The sequence below is a fragment of the Megalopta genalis genome, chromosome 10 (genome assembly GCF_051020955.1).
Source record: "Megalopta genalis isolate 19385.01 chromosome 10, iyMegGena1_principal, whole genome shotgun sequence".
Taxonomy (NCBI): Eukaryota; Metazoa; Arthropoda; class Insecta; order Hymenoptera; family Halictidae; genus Megalopta; species Megalopta genalis.
This window is the reverse complement of record NC_135022.1, coordinates 12,003,532-12,021,527: the sequence shown is the minus strand read 5'-3', so window position 1 is coordinate 12,021,527 and position 17,996 is coordinate 12,003,532. Positions and strand designations below refer to the sequence as shown.

Genomic DNA, 17,996 nt, shown 5'->3' with positions numbered 1-17,996 from the left:
GTGACCGGTCGTTGTGCCCGGCTATCAACCGGGAAACGGGGGAAAAAAAGGACGCGTAAAAGACAACAAGCAGTTTCCCGAAAGACAATCGCCACTGCCCCCCCCCCGGACACTTTAGATTTTGCTCGTTGTTCCACCGGCGACAATGGCGTCGGCGGAATCGTAAAATCGAAAGTTCTGGTTTTGTGCTCGGCCAGCGTCTATGACGGACCTCCTGCTTCTCTCTCCCTCTTTCTCCCTCTCTCTCTCTTTCTCTCTCTCTCTCTCTCTCGCTCTCGCTCTCTTTCTCTTTCTCTTTCCGAGACTTTCGAATGCGGTAACGATCGGATCGGCCGCAGGGATAATTATCGAGCGCGCTACGACAAATCGTTGTCTTGCTGAAATCTTCATTTCGAAGCTGTCTTTTTCTCGTCGAATCGCCTCACGAATTCGTAGAAACAACGGTAACCGATACGATATCGATTCTGAGGAACCGAAACCGTAACCGATACAAGTGAGAACCGATATACCAAGTACACTTGCAACGGTTACGATTCTTTTTCGGGTCTCGATAACTGTATCAAGAAACCGATACCATAACTGTTTTCAACCACTGAGCAACACTTGTCCAACGAATGATGGCCAGTTGATGCCTGTTAAAGGAAATGTAACCTACCGTGCCGGTCGAAACGACCGGTCTCCCGTTTTTTATCTTCAAATTGTCGATGTGACGAGAACGAAACGACCGAGAAAACTTCTTCGTTCAGGGTTTCATTATTTTGCGGCCCACAAAAGTGTTCGTACACCTTTTAAAATATAATAACTTTTTTAAAACTGGACTAGGTGACTTGAACTTTTTTTTTAGGTGATACAGGGACTAGTATACTAGACAATGTCAGTTTTTTTTTTAATTTTACTATTATTTGTAATGATAAAAAAAAATAGAGAACTCGAGTTTTTTAACTGTTTTAATTCTGAGCCTATAACGAACATTTGAAACGTGTCTTTCGTAGATCTCGGTAGCTTATATGCGTGCTGAAAAAGTGCAAAATAATGCTAATAATCGGATTCTAGATAAACTTCAAGTTCAACTCGTTATTTGATAGCGTATCTGTCGACCGTGGATTTTATGCATTCGTGGCATAATTGGGTAGTTGCAATTTAAAACAGTGTACATCGTTTTATAACAACGACAAGGTTGCATTTAGTTAAACTTTCTACGATTTTTATCACAATAGATGCTCGAATGAAGAAGTCCATATAAAAATATCTGATTAAGACATTTTTACGGCATCAGGGTTTGTGAAAGAAGAAATCGGAAACTGGTTTTGGTAGTTCTAGCGTTAAAAACATCAATGTATTATCTTCAGTCATCTTTAAGATGATTAATGACAAATGGAGTTGCCGCTTCGTATCTATTCCTTGCAATCGATGCAGACAATATTTATTTCGCATAAAAATCCGCGGTCTACGTATAAGACAATGAAGCATGGAGAATGAAACATTTATTAAAATATATAATAATAAAATAAATAACATTAAATAAAATAAAATAACATTAAAATAACATTAAATAAAATAAAATAACATTAAAATAACATTAAATAAAATATATAACATTAAATACCGGTGGCAAAAGAGAGGGGAATATATAAACACCTAATCAAAAAATAAATAAACAAATAAAAATAACGTTAAGAAAAAGCAGAATTACGAAGCAGCGTTGTCACAATGCGGACAATTTTTGAAAACACATCCGGCGTCCTTGGGGCCGCTCGGTCGCCTAGCACACGCTCAAAGATCGCATCCATGAGCGGCGGTAAAAAGTGTAATTAAAATCGCAGCTTGGACGAGGCCGGTAACGAAGGTGAAATTTCGGTCGCCTCGCCGAAATTCGAACGCCCCCGCGGCGTCGGCTAGTTGGCGAAACGATCGATCGTCTCGACGGCCGCAAGAAAGGCAACGGGCACAGAGAGCAGCAACGGGGCCGTGTGTGTGCGGTAAATGTTAAAGTTACCATTCGAAGCGCGCCGTTTTGAAAGTCAAACGAGCACGCTCGAGAGTTCGTTGAACCCCTCCCTCCCCACCCTGACTCTCTTGTTCCGCGCGGTAACACCCGTTTTCACGACCGCGTTGCCGAGGGATTTGGTAACGAATATCTCTTACCTAATGGTTCTTATGTCACTGATTACGCTCCGGACTCCGGACCCGCTCGACGCTCGCCGGTGTTCCGCTTCGCGTTCGTAACCGAACCACCGTGCCCTGCCGGGCTTTCCGCCAATTCCACGGCTGGACTATCCCGTGCAATTCTCTCTTCTCCGCTCCGCTCCGCGCTGCGCTGCGCCGCGCCGCGCCGATGGGAACTGGGTGCTCGAGTTACCAGCCTCGAGAACCGCCCCCGCGCTCCTCTTCGCCACCTTTGCCGCGACTTAACCTGTTTACCGACTCATTTTTCCACCGTGGAAACTAACTCGTGCGCGCCGGCCCCCGCCATCGAAGATGACTAGCAACGATCTGGGTCACTGCGAGATTCATGAAAGCATCGCGGATGTGTCTCTTCCTATGTCTCCGCGAACGACAATAGCGATCGCCGGCCGAATGAGTCACAGAAACCGATAATCGAACGAATTGACTAACAGCGGAACCGCAGCGGACCGCTCCGAGGCCGACCTGTCGCAAATTTTTTCGCTGAGCAGTCGCTTCGCCTAGTTCCACCATGATCGAGCTTCTGGTCTCTCTCTCTCTCTCTCTTTATATATATAATTATTATATTATTATATTATTATTATTATATATTTATATATTATTATTATTATATATATTTATATATTATTATATTATTGTTTTAAATATATATAATATATAATAATAATATAATATAGCATATAAAAAATATATATATATATTTGAATTTGAATTTATTTATATGTATAAATAGAGTAGTTTCTCCCAGAGCCAGAATCGAAACACGCAAATCTGAGTATACTAAGTCGCGCCAGCACACGATTCTACGGCTCGTTTTTATAGAAACTCGACGCAGTCGGCAAAAAATGCAGCGGCCAGCGTGCCGGTATATATTAATATGAATGCATAGCACTGCTAGAATAAAAGCGATGACTTAACTTTTTCATTTCTAATTTTTTGCCACGATTCTAATTTTTGCCACATTTCTAATTTTGTTGCAATTCGAAGGCCACGTGTCACGATTCGAAGGCAATTCGGAGGTTGCATACCGCGATTCGAAGGCAATTCGGAGGCCACATGCCACGATTCGACGGTGATTGGTCATGTACCTCTTTGTAGCTCCGCGGTTTTTTTTACCTAACTCACACCCAGACAGACCATTTTTTGTTGTCTTCCGGGAATTCGCGTCGCGTGCCGCATCACGCGCTTGACCGACTTCGTCGACCCTTAGCATCGACGTAGCAATAAGTTACATAGGCATAGGACTAGCGGAGAAATTCACAGCAACCCGAAACTTGGCATTTCCTGGAGAAAGTATTGTAATAATACAAGATATACTGGTAAATGTAGAGAAATTCTCCCCAATTGTCCCTCAGTTTGTAAATGGAAATGGACAACTTGGAAACAGGGGATTTTATTATATACAATTATTCGTGCCTTGCTCGTTCATTTTTATAGTTTCTCATTATCAGTAACTATAAAAATGTATCCTCTTTTTCCAAATTGTCCATTTTCGTTCACAAGCTGAGAGACAATTCGAGAGAATTTACCATGATTTCTAATATTCTTAGCATATAATGGTTACCCGTGACTGCCATAACGCTGCAATGCGACATAGTCATTTTTTACATTTGTCCTTGTAATAACAATAATCCTTAAACGAAAAATATGAAATGGTTCATTTGACCTTTATTGGTAGGTTTAATGCTAATATCTTAAAATATGTAATCTGTACACGCTAGAATGTTAAAGAGGCTAGTGAAATAAACACGATAAAGTTACGTAAATTAACTTAACAGTAAATTAAATCTTAGCAACAAGCTTGGTCAGTGAAACGATACGCGTACTAGCAAACGGGAACACTCCTTGCTCCTTGCAATGAGGAAAATGCGGCTTACGCCACTATGATTCTTTTCACATTCAAATAGCATTTGCAATCGGCCGCTTGGTCGAACCTTCTCGCGACGTATAGGTCATCCGAAACGCCCCGGATGGTTCCTATCGCGAGAAATGCGAGGCTTGTTCTCTGGCAACCCCTTAACCTAAAAGTTGGGTCATAAACTCGGCCAGGATCGATCGTCGTTGACCGACCGGTGGTCCAGTGAACTCGGCAGCGGGAAAAATCGAATGCCGCGAGCCATTAAGAGCGGATAATGGCCAGCAGACGATGGGATGGGGTTCGAGCGCAGGGTTTTCGAAAAATCTGGCAACGATTGTCACGGTCGACTCGTGCCAGATTCCCTCTTCAACCGTGGATACTCTAAAGAGAGACCGGACGAGAGAGAGAGAGAGAGAGAGAGAGAAGAGAGACAGAACGAGAGAGTGTGGAGAGGAGAGGAGGAATCAATAGGCCTGTATTGTAGCACGGATTTGCAAGCCGCCGGCGGAAACCTTACGTATTCAACAGTGAGTCACACTTCCAGGAACGTATCCCCAACCCTCTCCTCTCTCTGTCTCTCCTCTCCCGGCTCACCTACGACAATGTACCGCAGCCATTGTTTCCCACCCTTACCAAAATCAAACGCTCCCCGACGTGTGTTCGCTTTCTCTGCCTCCGCTCCTCTGTGTCGAGCTTCAACCCCATTTTTTTTGCACCCCCCTTTTCAAACGCAATCACCGTGATTTCCATTTAGGCGTCCGTTTCAGCGCTTCCCGTTCGAGGGCACTAATGACTTCTGCGGTAATGGCTCACGCTGTAACTCCATTGAAAACTGTGCCGTGAATCGAGTGGCCTGTCGATGATCGCGTCCCCTCCCCCCTCTTGCTCTCTCTCACTCTCTCTCTCTCTCTCTCTCTCTCTCTCTCTCTCTCTCTCTCTCTCTCTCTCTCTCTCTCTCTCTCTCTCTCTTCCTCTGTCTATCGCGAATGGCAGACCAGCGCGCGATCCTCGCGATCTATCCGCGAATCGGTGATTTATCAATCAACCTGTTGACTCCGTCCTCCCGTTTGCCAAGATGCAACGCTCCCGGCCGCTAACTGCTGCGTCGGGCCGCGAACTATAGCCCACGGGGTTATAGTCGAGCTGGACGATGTTCTCAGGAACATCTGTTCTTCTGTTTTCACATTTTCTAATGCTATTTTACTCGTGTCCATCTCGTCGGGAGTGTTTTCCAAACTGATGGAAATATGTAAATTGTATTGTGACCATTTCATAATTATTAATCCATAGTCCTCAAAATTGTTAGGATTTCATAATTATTAATCCATAATCCTAACTATTTTTACGGCTATGGATTAATAATTATGAAATGGTTACGATATAACTCACTGTTCAGATTCTTTATTTCTTTTGTTCAGATTCTTCTTTATTCCGACTTTATGAAATGGTTACAATATAATTTCTTCAAATCCGTTATTTCTTTTGTTCAGATTCTTCTTTATTCTGACCGCAATATCCACAAAAATCACGCGAAGTCATAAAAACCTACTTCATCATGTTAAGAACAGAGACAAGATTTGTTATAGAAATTACTTGTGTAGTACTCTTGAATGTTGTAGGTGCAAATCAATTTTGATTAACTTAATAGACTGTGCCAACAATCGAGTTCCAAGCTCGTTAAAATGATTGTATCATCTACATATGACCGGCGTGGCGGTCAAAGTGTTATGGAAGATATCACGCATATTTTGCTGTAGATCGATCATTTGATCTTGGTATCATTTTAATCGATGCTTGGAATTTTTATGAAGAATAGTTTAATCTTTCTACAAGGTTTCCCATAATTATGCTAACATCCGGATACCTGGGGTCATTTGAAGTAACTTTTTCCTCAGCGGAAATGCAATTCGTGGCTTTGTTCACGAGTTATTAACGAAAAACAATGACCAATGAGGGACGAGATCAGCTGACGCGAGCAGAACTGGGCTTCGACCGCTCATTGGCTCGGTCGCCTCGCGTCAGCTGATCTCGCCACTGATTGGTCGCTGTTTATCGTTAATAACTCGTAAACGAAGCCGCGGATAGCGTTTTCGCTAAGGAAAAAGTTACTTCGAACGACCTCTGGAATCAGCCTAACATGATTATGGGACACCCTGTATATCCGAGCGTCACTGCAGCGATTAACCGAATTTATCGAAGAGGGTTCGCGATGCAGCTCGCCTGAGCGCCCCTCCCCCTCAGTTTTTATCTGCTTATGTAAACAATTCGTTTCTTCTCAGAACTTCGCACAAACTGTTCATTCATACCCGCACATTCTGTACTCGAGATTAATTTCTGTTCCAAACTAAGGCTACTTCTTAACATTTCTCATCCCGAAAATTATTTTATGGACCGTGAACAGGGTTTTAGTATGCAGTATTCTTGCTTCCACCTGTTGTTATTCTTCCGGAACTACGGAGTAATCTCGACTCTGTCAGGACGGCTTCCGTCAGCCCTAACGCCAATTAAACAAGATTTTAGATCGAGCAGGTCACTGCGGAATTACGTTCCCACGCAGTGCCTGACCGCTATCCTGAAAAACTCCGCAAACTTGAAGCAATTCAGTTAACGAGGCCGTAGCTGCGAGATGAAAGTTCATCGCGGTTCATCGACCTCTCTAAAAATTATTAGCGTAGATGCGTCGCGGCAAGAATGAAGTTTTGAAAGTTGAGAACCGTGTACGATCCACGTATATAGAGGGTGGTCCATTTACGGTGTCGCGATCCCACGGGAAAAAGCGTAAAAAAAACCCACGACATTTTTGGTCTAAAATCCGGACGCTTTCAACTGCTCTTCGAACTAGTGAATTATTTTGACACGAATTGTAAACGGTGGATTATACATGCGTACGTAATAAATTATACAAAGCAACTAAACAAGATAAACAGAGAAAATCGTAAAACTGGTTATTTCATTACACGTTCCCGACTGTTCAAATATTTCCAAATGAATCATTAAATAGCACAGCTAAAATCAAATGAAATTGTAAATTACTTCTATTCGTTTAAGCCATTAACATGGATCTTAAATCGAAATAAATAATTTCACCTTTCTCGGTGCTAAGGTACGTGTAAAAATCACTTTGCACGCGTGTAGTCTTTAGAATTATATTTTAATTGCATCAACGGCGAAATGGTACACGATTCTAGCGCATTACCCCCTTTTGTCCGTTCCGGTTGATCAATATCGCGTTATGATATTTGCTCTATAATAGCGACGATAGTGGAGCAAATCTGCGGGAACGGAAGACTGCATACTAAATCCCGTTCACGGTCTATAAAACAATTTTCGGGATGGGATATATCAAAACGTAATCTTCGTTTAGAACAGGAATCAAACAAGCCGGATCCGTAACCCTTTCGCTTCGCTACTACGGACCACTATAGTGGCTTTCCATATGGTGTCAGTGAGGTACTACCGACCACTATAGTGGCTTTCCATATGGTGCCACTTAGGTACTACGGACCACTATAGTGGCTTTCCATATGGTGCCACTGAGGAACTATGAACCACTATAGTCGCTTTCCATATGGTGCCACTGAGGTACTATGAACCACTATAGTGGCTTTCCATATGGTGCCACTGAGGAACTATGAACCACTATAGTCGCTTTCCATATGGTGCCACTGAGGTACTATGAACCACTATAGTGGCTTTCCATATGGTGTCAATGAGGTACTACGGACCACTATAGTGGCTTTCCATATGGTGCCACTTAGGTACTACGGACCACTATAGTGGCTTTCCATATGGTGCCACTGAGGTACCTACGGACCACTATAGTGGCTTTCCATATGGTGTCAGTGAGGTACTACGGACCACTATAGTGGCTTTCCATATGGTGCCACTTAGGTACTACGGACCACTATAGTGGCTTTACATATGGTGTCAGTGAGGTACTACGGACCACTATAGTGGCTTTCCATATGGTGCCACTTAGGTACCTACGGACCACTATAGTGGCTTTCCATATGGTGCCACTGTGGTACCTAGGGACCACTATAGTGACTTTCCATAAGATGCATTATATTGCATAATGTTTTATTTCCTCTCATACTGTAAATTAAAGAGCGCATGCTAAAACGTTATAAAATACCCTGGAATACCCTTTATTTATAAATACCCTTTGGAGAAAAATTTTTTCGTTCGAAAAATTCATTCAAGCAGCTCGGGTTCTCCGCTGACGATGCAGCGCTCCGTTCAGCAGAAGTACCGCGGCGGAGAACCCGCCCGTAGCGAAAGGGTTAATGAACATCCTCGCGGATCCACTAAACGGACGCCTAAACGACGAACGACGGTTCCACGAGCTCGAAGGACGCGCAGTCCATATCGGAACATATCTCTCTGATTATTCCTCGCTGGAGTCGCCGCGACCGCGATAAAATAATCCGTGTTATTAAACATTTCGCAGCCGTAATGAATCTGGAACGTAATCCGGCACCCGCCGGCGAAGACGCGTCTATGGTTTCCTCGGAGATCGAGGTCTCGAGCGGACTGTTCCTCGAACACCAGCCGTGACGGCGAGACCGAGAGCCGCTTAAACGAGCGCTTAACGATTCCGGTCGGTTACAATCGAAGTGGGTCGGAGTTGATTGAAACTGGATCTCCTCGTCCCTGCCTTCTCTCTCTATCGCTCTCCGGTTGATTTTTAAATTTCCTCGTAACCGATACACAAGGCTGAGAACATGTGAAACAGCGTTCTCGGTCTTTCGCCGATAGATATAGGGCTAGGTCGCAGCTGCCGCGACGACGCATCCGAATTACCTGTAATACTTTCCGTGGCTCTCCCGGAGCATTGTCTCCCGAATCGCCCGCCGGAGGAAGAAATAGACACTGCGGAGACGGAGAAAGAGAGAGAAAGAGAGAGAGAGAAGAGGCGGTAGTTTTCCGAGTTCAGCAGACCTTGAACGATACAAAGAGCGATGGCCACGGGTTGGGAAAAGAGAGCCGTCCCGAAGGCTTGCGCGTGGAATAATCATCGAACGTAACCGTGGCCTTGGCTGAAGCTCGAGCCGCTTCCGGAAGAGGTTAATACCCGAAACGCATCGCTGACTCTCGGAGGGCTAGAGCCGGCGCACCGTGAATGGCTCCGAGAGTTTCTACGGTCTCGCGCGGAGGAACGAGGCCCCGCTCTGTTCGAACAATGCCTATTTATTTGCCAGATCGTTATCCCGCTTAAAGGTCCAAGACGATCTTTTATGGCCGACGCGTAACGATCGCGGGCCGAACGGCGGGGAAAGCCGAACGCGGAGGAGGCGATGACGAACGCGGCCCCCGGTCGTTCCCCGGGGAAACGGGAAACGGGAAACGGGAGACGGTAGACGAGGACGGGGCGGTCCCTTTCGTAATCGGTAACGCGTAATTGCCTAATTAGACGCGCGAGTGTATCCTTATTCCCGGGCAAATTAAACCGAGGAACGGAGAGCGCCGGGGCGATTCATTCGTAACGCCTGCGCCGCCCGTAATTTGTTCTGCAATCTTACGGCGACGATCGTTGAGCAAACGCGACGGGTAACATTGTTACCGAGACCGCCGCCGAGATTCAGGATCTTATCGATTCCGCTGTTAAAATATAGCTCGGTACCGCGAGGCCCCGCAGCCTCTTTAGCGCTGAACCTCTACCGCGATGCTCGAAATCACCGGTCTTGATATTTTTCGTTTTAAAATTGTTGAAATTATGGCCACTTTCCCGCTGGAATTGATCGAACAGATTTCTTAGTTGGAGCGTGCATTATAATAAAAGTGGCGCGGAGTCTGGGCGAATTCGGCGTTATGGTTCTTATAAAGCAACGCGGCGTCGGTCGTTTTTAGTGCTCGCCGGGTTTAGCGTTGAACAGCGGATCTTTACGAGAATCCGATCGGAAAACGTCGTAAAGTGCAAAATTTTAGCTTATTTGGTGCAGCGGATGCCAACGGTGAGGCCGCGAATTATTCAGAACATCTGGAAATTGAGCCAGTTTGGTGCACAACCGGTTCGAATAAGGACGTTGTTGCATTGGTTGAAATTGGAAAGGTGACGTCGCAGGATCCGACGAGTATTCATCTTCTCCCAATAGGAATGTCCTTGGTCCAACGCGGTCTCCGAAGCTAGTGTTTGTCGTGGAGAGGAACGAGAGAGAATACGATAATATCGTCCCGTGATATAACAGCCTTTTCTTTTTTTGTCAAATATTTCTTAATCGCTCGCAGTACTCTTAGACTAGAAATAACATATACAGGATCTCCCAAAAATGTCTCGCAATCCGAAAGTAGGGGATTCCTCAGGTCATTCGAAGCAACTTTTTCCTTAGCGAAAATGCAATCCGCGGCTTCGTTTACGAGTTATTAACGAAAAACAGTGACCAATCAGAGGCGAGATCATTTGGCGCGAGACGGCCGAGCCAGTGAGCGGAACTGGACTCCGCGCACTCGTTGGCTGGGCCGCCGCGCGCCGCCCGAGCTCGCTTCTTATTGGTCAGTGTTTTTCGTCAATAACTCGTAAACGAAGCCTCGGGGAAATTTTTCGCAAAGGAAAAAGTTGCTTCTAATCACCTCAGGAACCTCCCATTTCCGGATTGCGAGACATTTTCGGGACATCCTGTATAAAAAAAAACAGATCGTCGACATGCATTGCTTATTGTCTAGATAGCTGAGTCGTCCTGGCTTGGAGGAACGAACAGCCAGTGCACTATGTCTACGTATCTAAAAAAAAAATAGTTATATTGTTATATACATCCTTGGTCAATCGCTTATATTCTAAAGGAGCAATCGGACTTTGTACCGAATAATGGGCAGGTAAATGGTAAAAAATAAGTCAATAAAACACCGCTGTATAAGATAGAACCGCCTGTCGGAGCCTAGAACGAGGCGCGAGCGTGTCGCGTATATCGTCAGGCAGGATTCCTTGGGATCGATCGGCGAACAGCTGGTACAGGATTAACTTCGTTTTCACCGGAGGAATTTCGTCGAGGTTTCCTCGGTTGGTGTTGAACGCGGTCCGCCGCCTCGCCGACGGTTTTCCGTCGCTGGAGCCTCGACACCGAGCGCGTCCAAGCGTCGTCCAAGGTTGAACGTCCGGAGGTTCGAGCGGAAGTGGAACCGGAGGCGACAAGGACAACACGCGACTCCTCGGTCCCCGATGTTTGTCCCGTCCACGGTCAAACCATAGCCGCGTTTGTCGGTCAATTAGAGTCCAGAACGAGTACCGGTAACATAGAGGCGAACGGTTGTCGGTGAACGTCCGCAGGGGGTCGTCGACCCGAGCCGGAGCCGAGCTCGGAGCCGAGTCGGAGCCGAAGCAAAGCCGAGGCAGAGCCACGAGGCCTTAGACGCCGGCTTTAACGCCGCTTTTACCGCAACCGCCTTAACTCGGACGTTCGCTCCGTTCTACTCTGCCGTTCTTCTTCTCTCTCTTTTCCTCTTCTCCACCCTGTACTCCTTCCTCTCCGAAGCTCGCTGTTTCGCGACCTTGATCCGAAAGTTATAAGCCTGTGCACCAGGTCCCGCGATTCTCCCTCCCCGTTATCCCCGCGTCGCCGTGGCTCCCGCTCCACGGTAACAGGAGAACCGTCGTAATCAGGCCTCGAAGCATCGAGATTACGTTACCGCGAATTCGAACGATCAACGACTCGTCTGCTCTCCGGGTCCTTAGGTGCCTTAATCTCTGCCCGAGCGATTGGAGTTCTGCCCAGAGTTCCTCGGTAAACGCTCGAGAGAGCATTGTCGAATAAATTAAGACGACGGAGACGAGCTAACGTGGTTCGTAATGGCTCTCTCTCTCTCTCTCTCTCTCTCTCGCTTGCTCCACGTTCCTCCCCCACGACACCCCTCGCGGGTTCCTCTAGCCGAAAATTTGCATGCGATATCGTGTGACTACCAGCTGTTCGCCCGAGCCCTACAGTCCTGTAGATTCGCCTGATAACGGCTCTGGAATCCGGAGATCGATTCTCTGACCCCGGGACACGCTGGTCCCCCCTCCCCCCATTACGTTTCTTCGATCCGAGAAGCGGAAAATTAGAGAGCCGACCGTGTGCAAACTGCGCCACGGATTCCGCGATGTTCGTTGCTTTCCACGCGAGAAACGGGTAATCGAACGTGTCTACAAGGCTATTTATTTATTTGATCCGCTGCGATCTGTCTCAACACTTCACGCTGGAACAGCGACAAGATGTAATCCGTTGTTCAAAAGTTCATAAATTGTGAACGACGATTCGTAGATAGCATATGATAATTCCATTATACAATTATGCTTTACAAACGAAATTTTGATAAATTGTCAAATCCTATTTAACTAGACGAAAAAGAGCGTCGCCCACATTTACGGGTGGCGCGACGCCCGTAACCCGGCAGCATAAACGTCACCCCAGATGCGGACGACGTGGCGACGAACGTGTTAAAAATTCCGTCCCATTACGGGAGCGTGTTCGGGCCGCGGGCGTCATTAAAAGCGAACGCGTTCCATTATTCGGTAGCGAAAAGACCAGCAGGCGATAACACGGCCGAATTCTGTTTCAGCAATTGTTCCGAAGCCAGCCGCAAGGTGCGACGCCGCAGCAGCTCCAGCTGCTGCAGCAGCAACAACAACAGCAGCAGCAACAGTATCTGGCCGCGTCCCAGGCGCAGCAGCAGCAGCAACAACAGCAACAGCAGAACTTCCCCACCGCGCCGTACACCGTGATCAGCGGCCAAGAGCCGTACGTGGGTGCGCTGATCGCCGGAGCACCTCCGCCGGTGGTGCCACAGTATTATGGGGTCGCCCCGTGGGTCTACCCCGCAGGGTTGCTGCCGCAAGCACCCCCGCAGGCGGCCGCGCCACCGCCGCCCAGGAGGCCGATGACACCGTCCTCGGCCGCAGCCGCGGCGGCTGCCGCCCAAGACACCGCAAATAATTTGGCGCAGACTGTAAGCGGCTAATTAGACTGTTTCTCTCTATCGTTTCTCGGCCGTCCGGCCCGCGCGCACGTGTTTAGAAATAAATCCTATTGTCGGGGCGGCTCTCCGCCGGCTCTAGCCGCGCCGATACACCTCTCCGCCTCGCTTTTTCGCGCCGTTCTCGAAGGTCCTTGGCCAGCGATTAAATATAAACCGCGAGCAATTTAACGGTCCGTTAATGTCACCGAGCTGCTTCTTGTGGGCATGCTAGCCTTCGATACCGACTCGAACTTCGGATACAACCGAACGCTGAAAGAAGCGCTCGTTTCGTTCTACCAGGCAGCTTACCTCCTCTTGTTGTTTCTTCGTGTCAGAAATCATTCTCGAAATGAACGCTCGCAACGGCGGTCTACTTCGACGGAAATCTAATTTAGCGTAGTTGGGATTATTTATAATTTTATTTGTCGATTTTTTTTGGACGTAATGTTCGAGGCGCGTCTTCTGGGCACGTTAACTCTTCGTTCATAAATCTTATTGAAACGTGTAGAAAATCGAAATTAATTGTCCGTAACTAGACGCTGAAATAACCTCTGTCCAAATGGACCCGGGTCTCGTCGTTCGACTGTTAAAAATACGTGTTCCTTGACCCGGTCAGATCCTTCGGAATGTCTATCCCTTGTTCTTTAACGCACTGTCGTCTTTAACACGCTTTTACACATTTCGTTATGTATTTGAAAGAAATCCCATCGAAATCCTAAACATTCTTGTTATATACCTGTCGCCGAAATTTTATTGTTACTTTCTAAAATATTAAATGTTTCTCGAAACGTGGATTTTTTCAAACTCCGCCGATTTTCTACCGCTGGACGCGCAAATAAAGCTCGATACCTGTGACCCGCAGATAGTGCGTTAAGATAGCTCGGCTCGCACCCCCATCCTTAGCCCTTTGAGGACGAATGTTGACATATTCACAACATCAAAATTATGTAACTTATTCCAGAAGGTCTAAACATATAATTTAATAATGTGCATAATAAAAGCTCACAATATATTATTCCCCTTTCGTATCATTAAAATCTTCGGTACACAATCTAGTTCTCTGAAAGAAATATTCTTATTATTTTAAGGATGCTCGTCCACAAAGGATTGAAGATAATCCTGACTTTCTAAACACGTGTCAACGAATACACCCCATCGGCACAACTTCGAGTTGCCGGCCATCGTCTGGGGTCTGTTCGTTGACGAAGCTACACCTTGAACAAATTAACACGCTTACGGCGACAGAAACAAGCGACTTAGATACTGAACATTGTCGGCTGTTGCAGGTCCAGGGCCAGTACCAGGTGATACCGGCGTTCTACGATCAGAACGGGTCCATCGTGATGGGCGGCGTTCGCGGACTCAGCTCGGCAGCCACCCCCATGAGGCTGGTGAGCCCTGCGCCGGTTCTGGTGAACAGGGCCCCGTCGCAACCACCACCGGGACCACCGGCCCCGCCACCGCCGAGTCTATATTCCCAACCGACACCAACGTCCCACAGCAACGCGACACCCGGAGAATGTTTGGGTAAGATGTTCGATCACCGAGCCGGTCCTCGACTCTTGAACAGGATCCAGGCGTTGTAGATATATACCTGTTGTTCTGTCCCCGGCTTGTCTCTCCCCGCGAGCCCGCCCAGAGGGACCGGGGCGAGGCGGCGAGAATCCGAGGGCGTGCATCGGCGTCAACCTGCTAACTGGTCCGCGAAGGAATCGTTTACCGATTTTTCCGTAAAGCACTGTCGTCGCGTGACAAATGCCTAAGCGCTCGCGAAACCTAGTATTTTCGGAGACCGCCGGCCGAGGCTGTTGAGTTCGCGGGCGCTTAAGTTAGCTGTCTTAACGAGCATACCTCTATTTCCGTCAATTCACGGAATGATTTCACGTTTTCGGCCGGCGTGCCGTGTATATTTAGCCGTAAAGACAGGCGAAATCAATCCGTCCTGCGCGGTCCGGCGAACGGTCCACCGGTGTGTGTGTGTTTTCTCCCTCCCTTGTTAATAGAACTTTACGGCGCGGCGAAGTCCAGGAATAATTTGTCGGATCAACGGGAAAACTGTGTGTTTAACGCGTTCTCGCCCGGTTAGCAGGCTGATCGAGGTCCAATCCGTTCCCGTATACATATTATGTACATACATGCATGGCGCACTGTGATATCGAAGACGGTGCATCGAGGAGATCCGAGGATGATGATACACGATTAACGTTGCCAGTTACATTTTTTGTTCCTGTTGTCTGTACATACGTGTATACACGCCACGTAATTAACCTTTTGACTAAACAAATGCAAGGAGACGAGAGAGAGAGAGAGAGAGAGAGAGAAAGGGAAGGAAAAAGTGACGTAAAAAAATAATGAGATCGTGGCCAGTATCGATGTCGATATATCCAAGGTGTGTGCGAGTTCGTGTGTATGTGCGTGTGTTACGGAACCGCCTTCTAGGCTTAATAGACGGTGTGAGGTCGGTAAGGCACGGCAGATTAATTGATAACTAAGAGCGTGTGTGGGTTGCGGGGTTTCGGTGCAGGTCTCGCAGCGTGCAGTGCAGCAGCGGTGGTTGCACAAGCCCAAGCGGTCGCGGTACAACAGGCGCAGCAGCAGGGATCAGGACTGGCCGCTGGATTAGCGGCCCTGGGATACGGCGGCTCCCCTCTGGGGGCACTAGGCTCTCCGGCTCAGCTACAGAGCACAGGTACTGAGACTAAGCCAACCCTGGCTAAACGCGAAAGCGCGATCATCGTCCGGTTTTGCAGGCGTTCGACGACCACCTCGAACTCTCTTCTGTACATAACCCGCGCTGATACACGTGTTGTTTGCATGCCTCTCTTGCGAGATCGTTTGTCTTTTGTCGTTCTATATCGCCACGTTCGGATCGTCCCTCCACCCCCAGTTACGTCCTCTCCTCCACCCGTGCGAGTCGTCTTTCCAAATTGTCTGTAAAGAAACGTGTGTAGTTCTCTCTTTCCGAACGTCAGCCATCCTTGTAAAGTACACCAGTAACGTAATCTTCCGATATACTCTCCGATTACGCGAGGGCTCGGAAAACGTGGAGGCGTCGAGAACGTCGAAGTCTCTGAGGCAGACGTGGTCTCCCAAATCGGAACCGGGAAACGGGAACCGGATCAAAGAGAGAGAGAGAGAGAGAGAGAGAGAGAGAGAGAGAGAGAGAGAGAGAGAGAGTGAGAGAGAGGGCATCGATTCGGCCAAAGTCTCCAGAGGGTTCGCTTTTGTTCGCAGGTCTGGGTCTCGGCGCTTCTTCAACCGCGCGAAGAGACTCCTTCGATAGGAACACCTCCGCCTTCAGCCCCAGCTTGGAGTATTCCCGTACAAAATGGCCGCAGAGTTACGGCGCGCTAGGTAACGCTCGTTATTTGATTTTTCACAGTAGAGGAAACACAACGTCTATGAAGCGCGGCTGCTTCATCACCGATTTCCATTTTCCGCTCGACACTGGAACGTTTATCCTGTTTCCAGGTACGGTAACGGCGTCCCCAAGCCCATTAGGATTATCCTTAACACCGCCACCAACTTTGGGAGGATCTTTGGGCGGACTGGTCGGCGGAGCTAGCCGGGTGTCCGCCGCTCCCGGGGCCGAGGCGAAGTTCCGTGCCAGCGCAGTCCCAGCTTTAACGGCTAATGGAGTTTTCGGCTCCAGCAGCTCCCTTTTCCCTAACTTGGTAGGCAAACCCGGCCGCGGAGGCACCACCAGCATCGGGGACAAAAACGCTGGAGGACGATCACGTTTGCTCGAAGACTTCAGGAATAACCGGTACGGTTCTCTCCAGCCGCGCGCCACCTCCGACGACAGTGTCGCGTTGCACCGAGCTTATCAATGTCCACTTTCGCGCTTCAGGTTCCCGAGCCTCCAGCTACGCGACCTGGCCAATCACATAGTCGAGTTCAGTCAAGATCAGCACGGCTCCCGTTTCATTCAGCAGAAATTGGAGCGGGCCTCGGCCAGCGAAAAGCAGCTCGTGTTCCAAGAAATCCTTACCTCCGCTTATTCACTGATGACAGACGTTTTTGGGAATTATGTTATTCAGAAGTTTTTCGAGTTCGGCACGGCGGAACAGAAATCCACCCTCGCTCAAAAGGTAAGTTCGCCAAGCTCGCGTTCGTTCGTCCCGTCGCGGCATACCTAACGATGATTATATTTGCGTGTCAACTGATTGGATACAGTGATCGAATATCTTCCGATATGACCTGTCGAGTCCGAGCTGTTTTTCGTCCAGCTGTAAAAACTTCGGCTACATTAGCTTTTTCGTTGCGTTTAGGTTCGAGGACACGTGCTGCCCTTGGCACTGCAGATGTACGGCTGCAGAGTGATTCAGAAGGCTCTGGAATCGATCGGACCCGAACAGCAGCAGGAGATAGTCCGGGAGCTCGATGGTCACGTTTTGAAGTGCGTGAAAGATCAAAATGGGAATCATGTGGTGCAGAAATGTATTGAGTGCGTCGAGCCTCGAGCTCTGCAGTTCGTGATCGGAGCGTTCGCCGGTCAGGTCTACTCGTTGAGCACTCATCCGTACGGGTGCAGAGTCATCCAACGTATACTAGAGCATTGCACTCCTGAACAAACTCAGGGCATCCTTCAAGAACTGCACGCTGCCACTGATCAGCTCATTCAAGATCAGTATGGTAATTACGTTATCCAGCATGTACTCGGTAAGTGGAACTTTCGTTGCTAGGACTTGAGCACCTTAAATATCTCGGCTACTTTAAACCATGAAACAATAAGAAAGGTATTCGAGTTGCTCAAGTTTTGACGGGACAGGCTTTGCATGTAAGAAAGTTAACTAATCAACCTCGTCTGATTCGAAGAACATGGAAAACCAGAGGATAAGGCGCAGTTGATCAGCAGCGTAAGGGGTAAAGTACTTACTCTGTCGCAACACAAATTCGCGAGCAACGTTGTTGAAAAGTGCGTGACTCACGCCACGAGACAGGAGCGTTGCGTGCTGATCGAAGAAGTGTGCGGCTTCAACGACAAGTAAGTTGAGGTTTATAAATAAACGACGGCGGATGCTTC

At 47.8% G+C, this 17,996-nt stretch overlaps 1 protein-coding gene across 5 annotated transcripts in view; it reads left to right on the top strand.

The window, feature by feature from the left end:
* Positions 1-17,996, top strand: part of pum (pumilio) — a 200,083-nt gene that overhangs the window by 171,369 nt on the left and 10,718 nt on the right. For 3 of the 5 annotated variants that reach the window (XM_033469603.2, XM_033469606.2, XM_033469605.2), the window contains 8 exons: positions 12,575-12,961; positions 14,257-14,497; positions 15,495-15,659; positions 16,205-16,324; positions 16,442-16,736; positions 16,821-17,061; positions 17,242-17,632; positions 17,789-17,957. In XM_033469603.2, coding sequence (XP_033325494.1) covers positions 12,575-12,961; positions 14,257-14,497; positions 15,495-15,659; positions 16,205-16,324; positions 16,442-16,736; positions 16,821-17,061; positions 17,242-17,632; positions 17,789-17,957 — 2,009 coding nt within the window. Of the gene's footprint in view, positions 1-12,574; positions 12,962-14,256; positions 14,498-15,494; positions 15,660-16,204; positions 16,737-16,820; positions 17,062-17,241; positions 17,633-17,788; positions 17,958-17,996 lie in introns of all 5 variants that reach the window. The other 2 variants (XM_076524726.1, XM_033469604.2) reach the window with 2 other exon arrangements.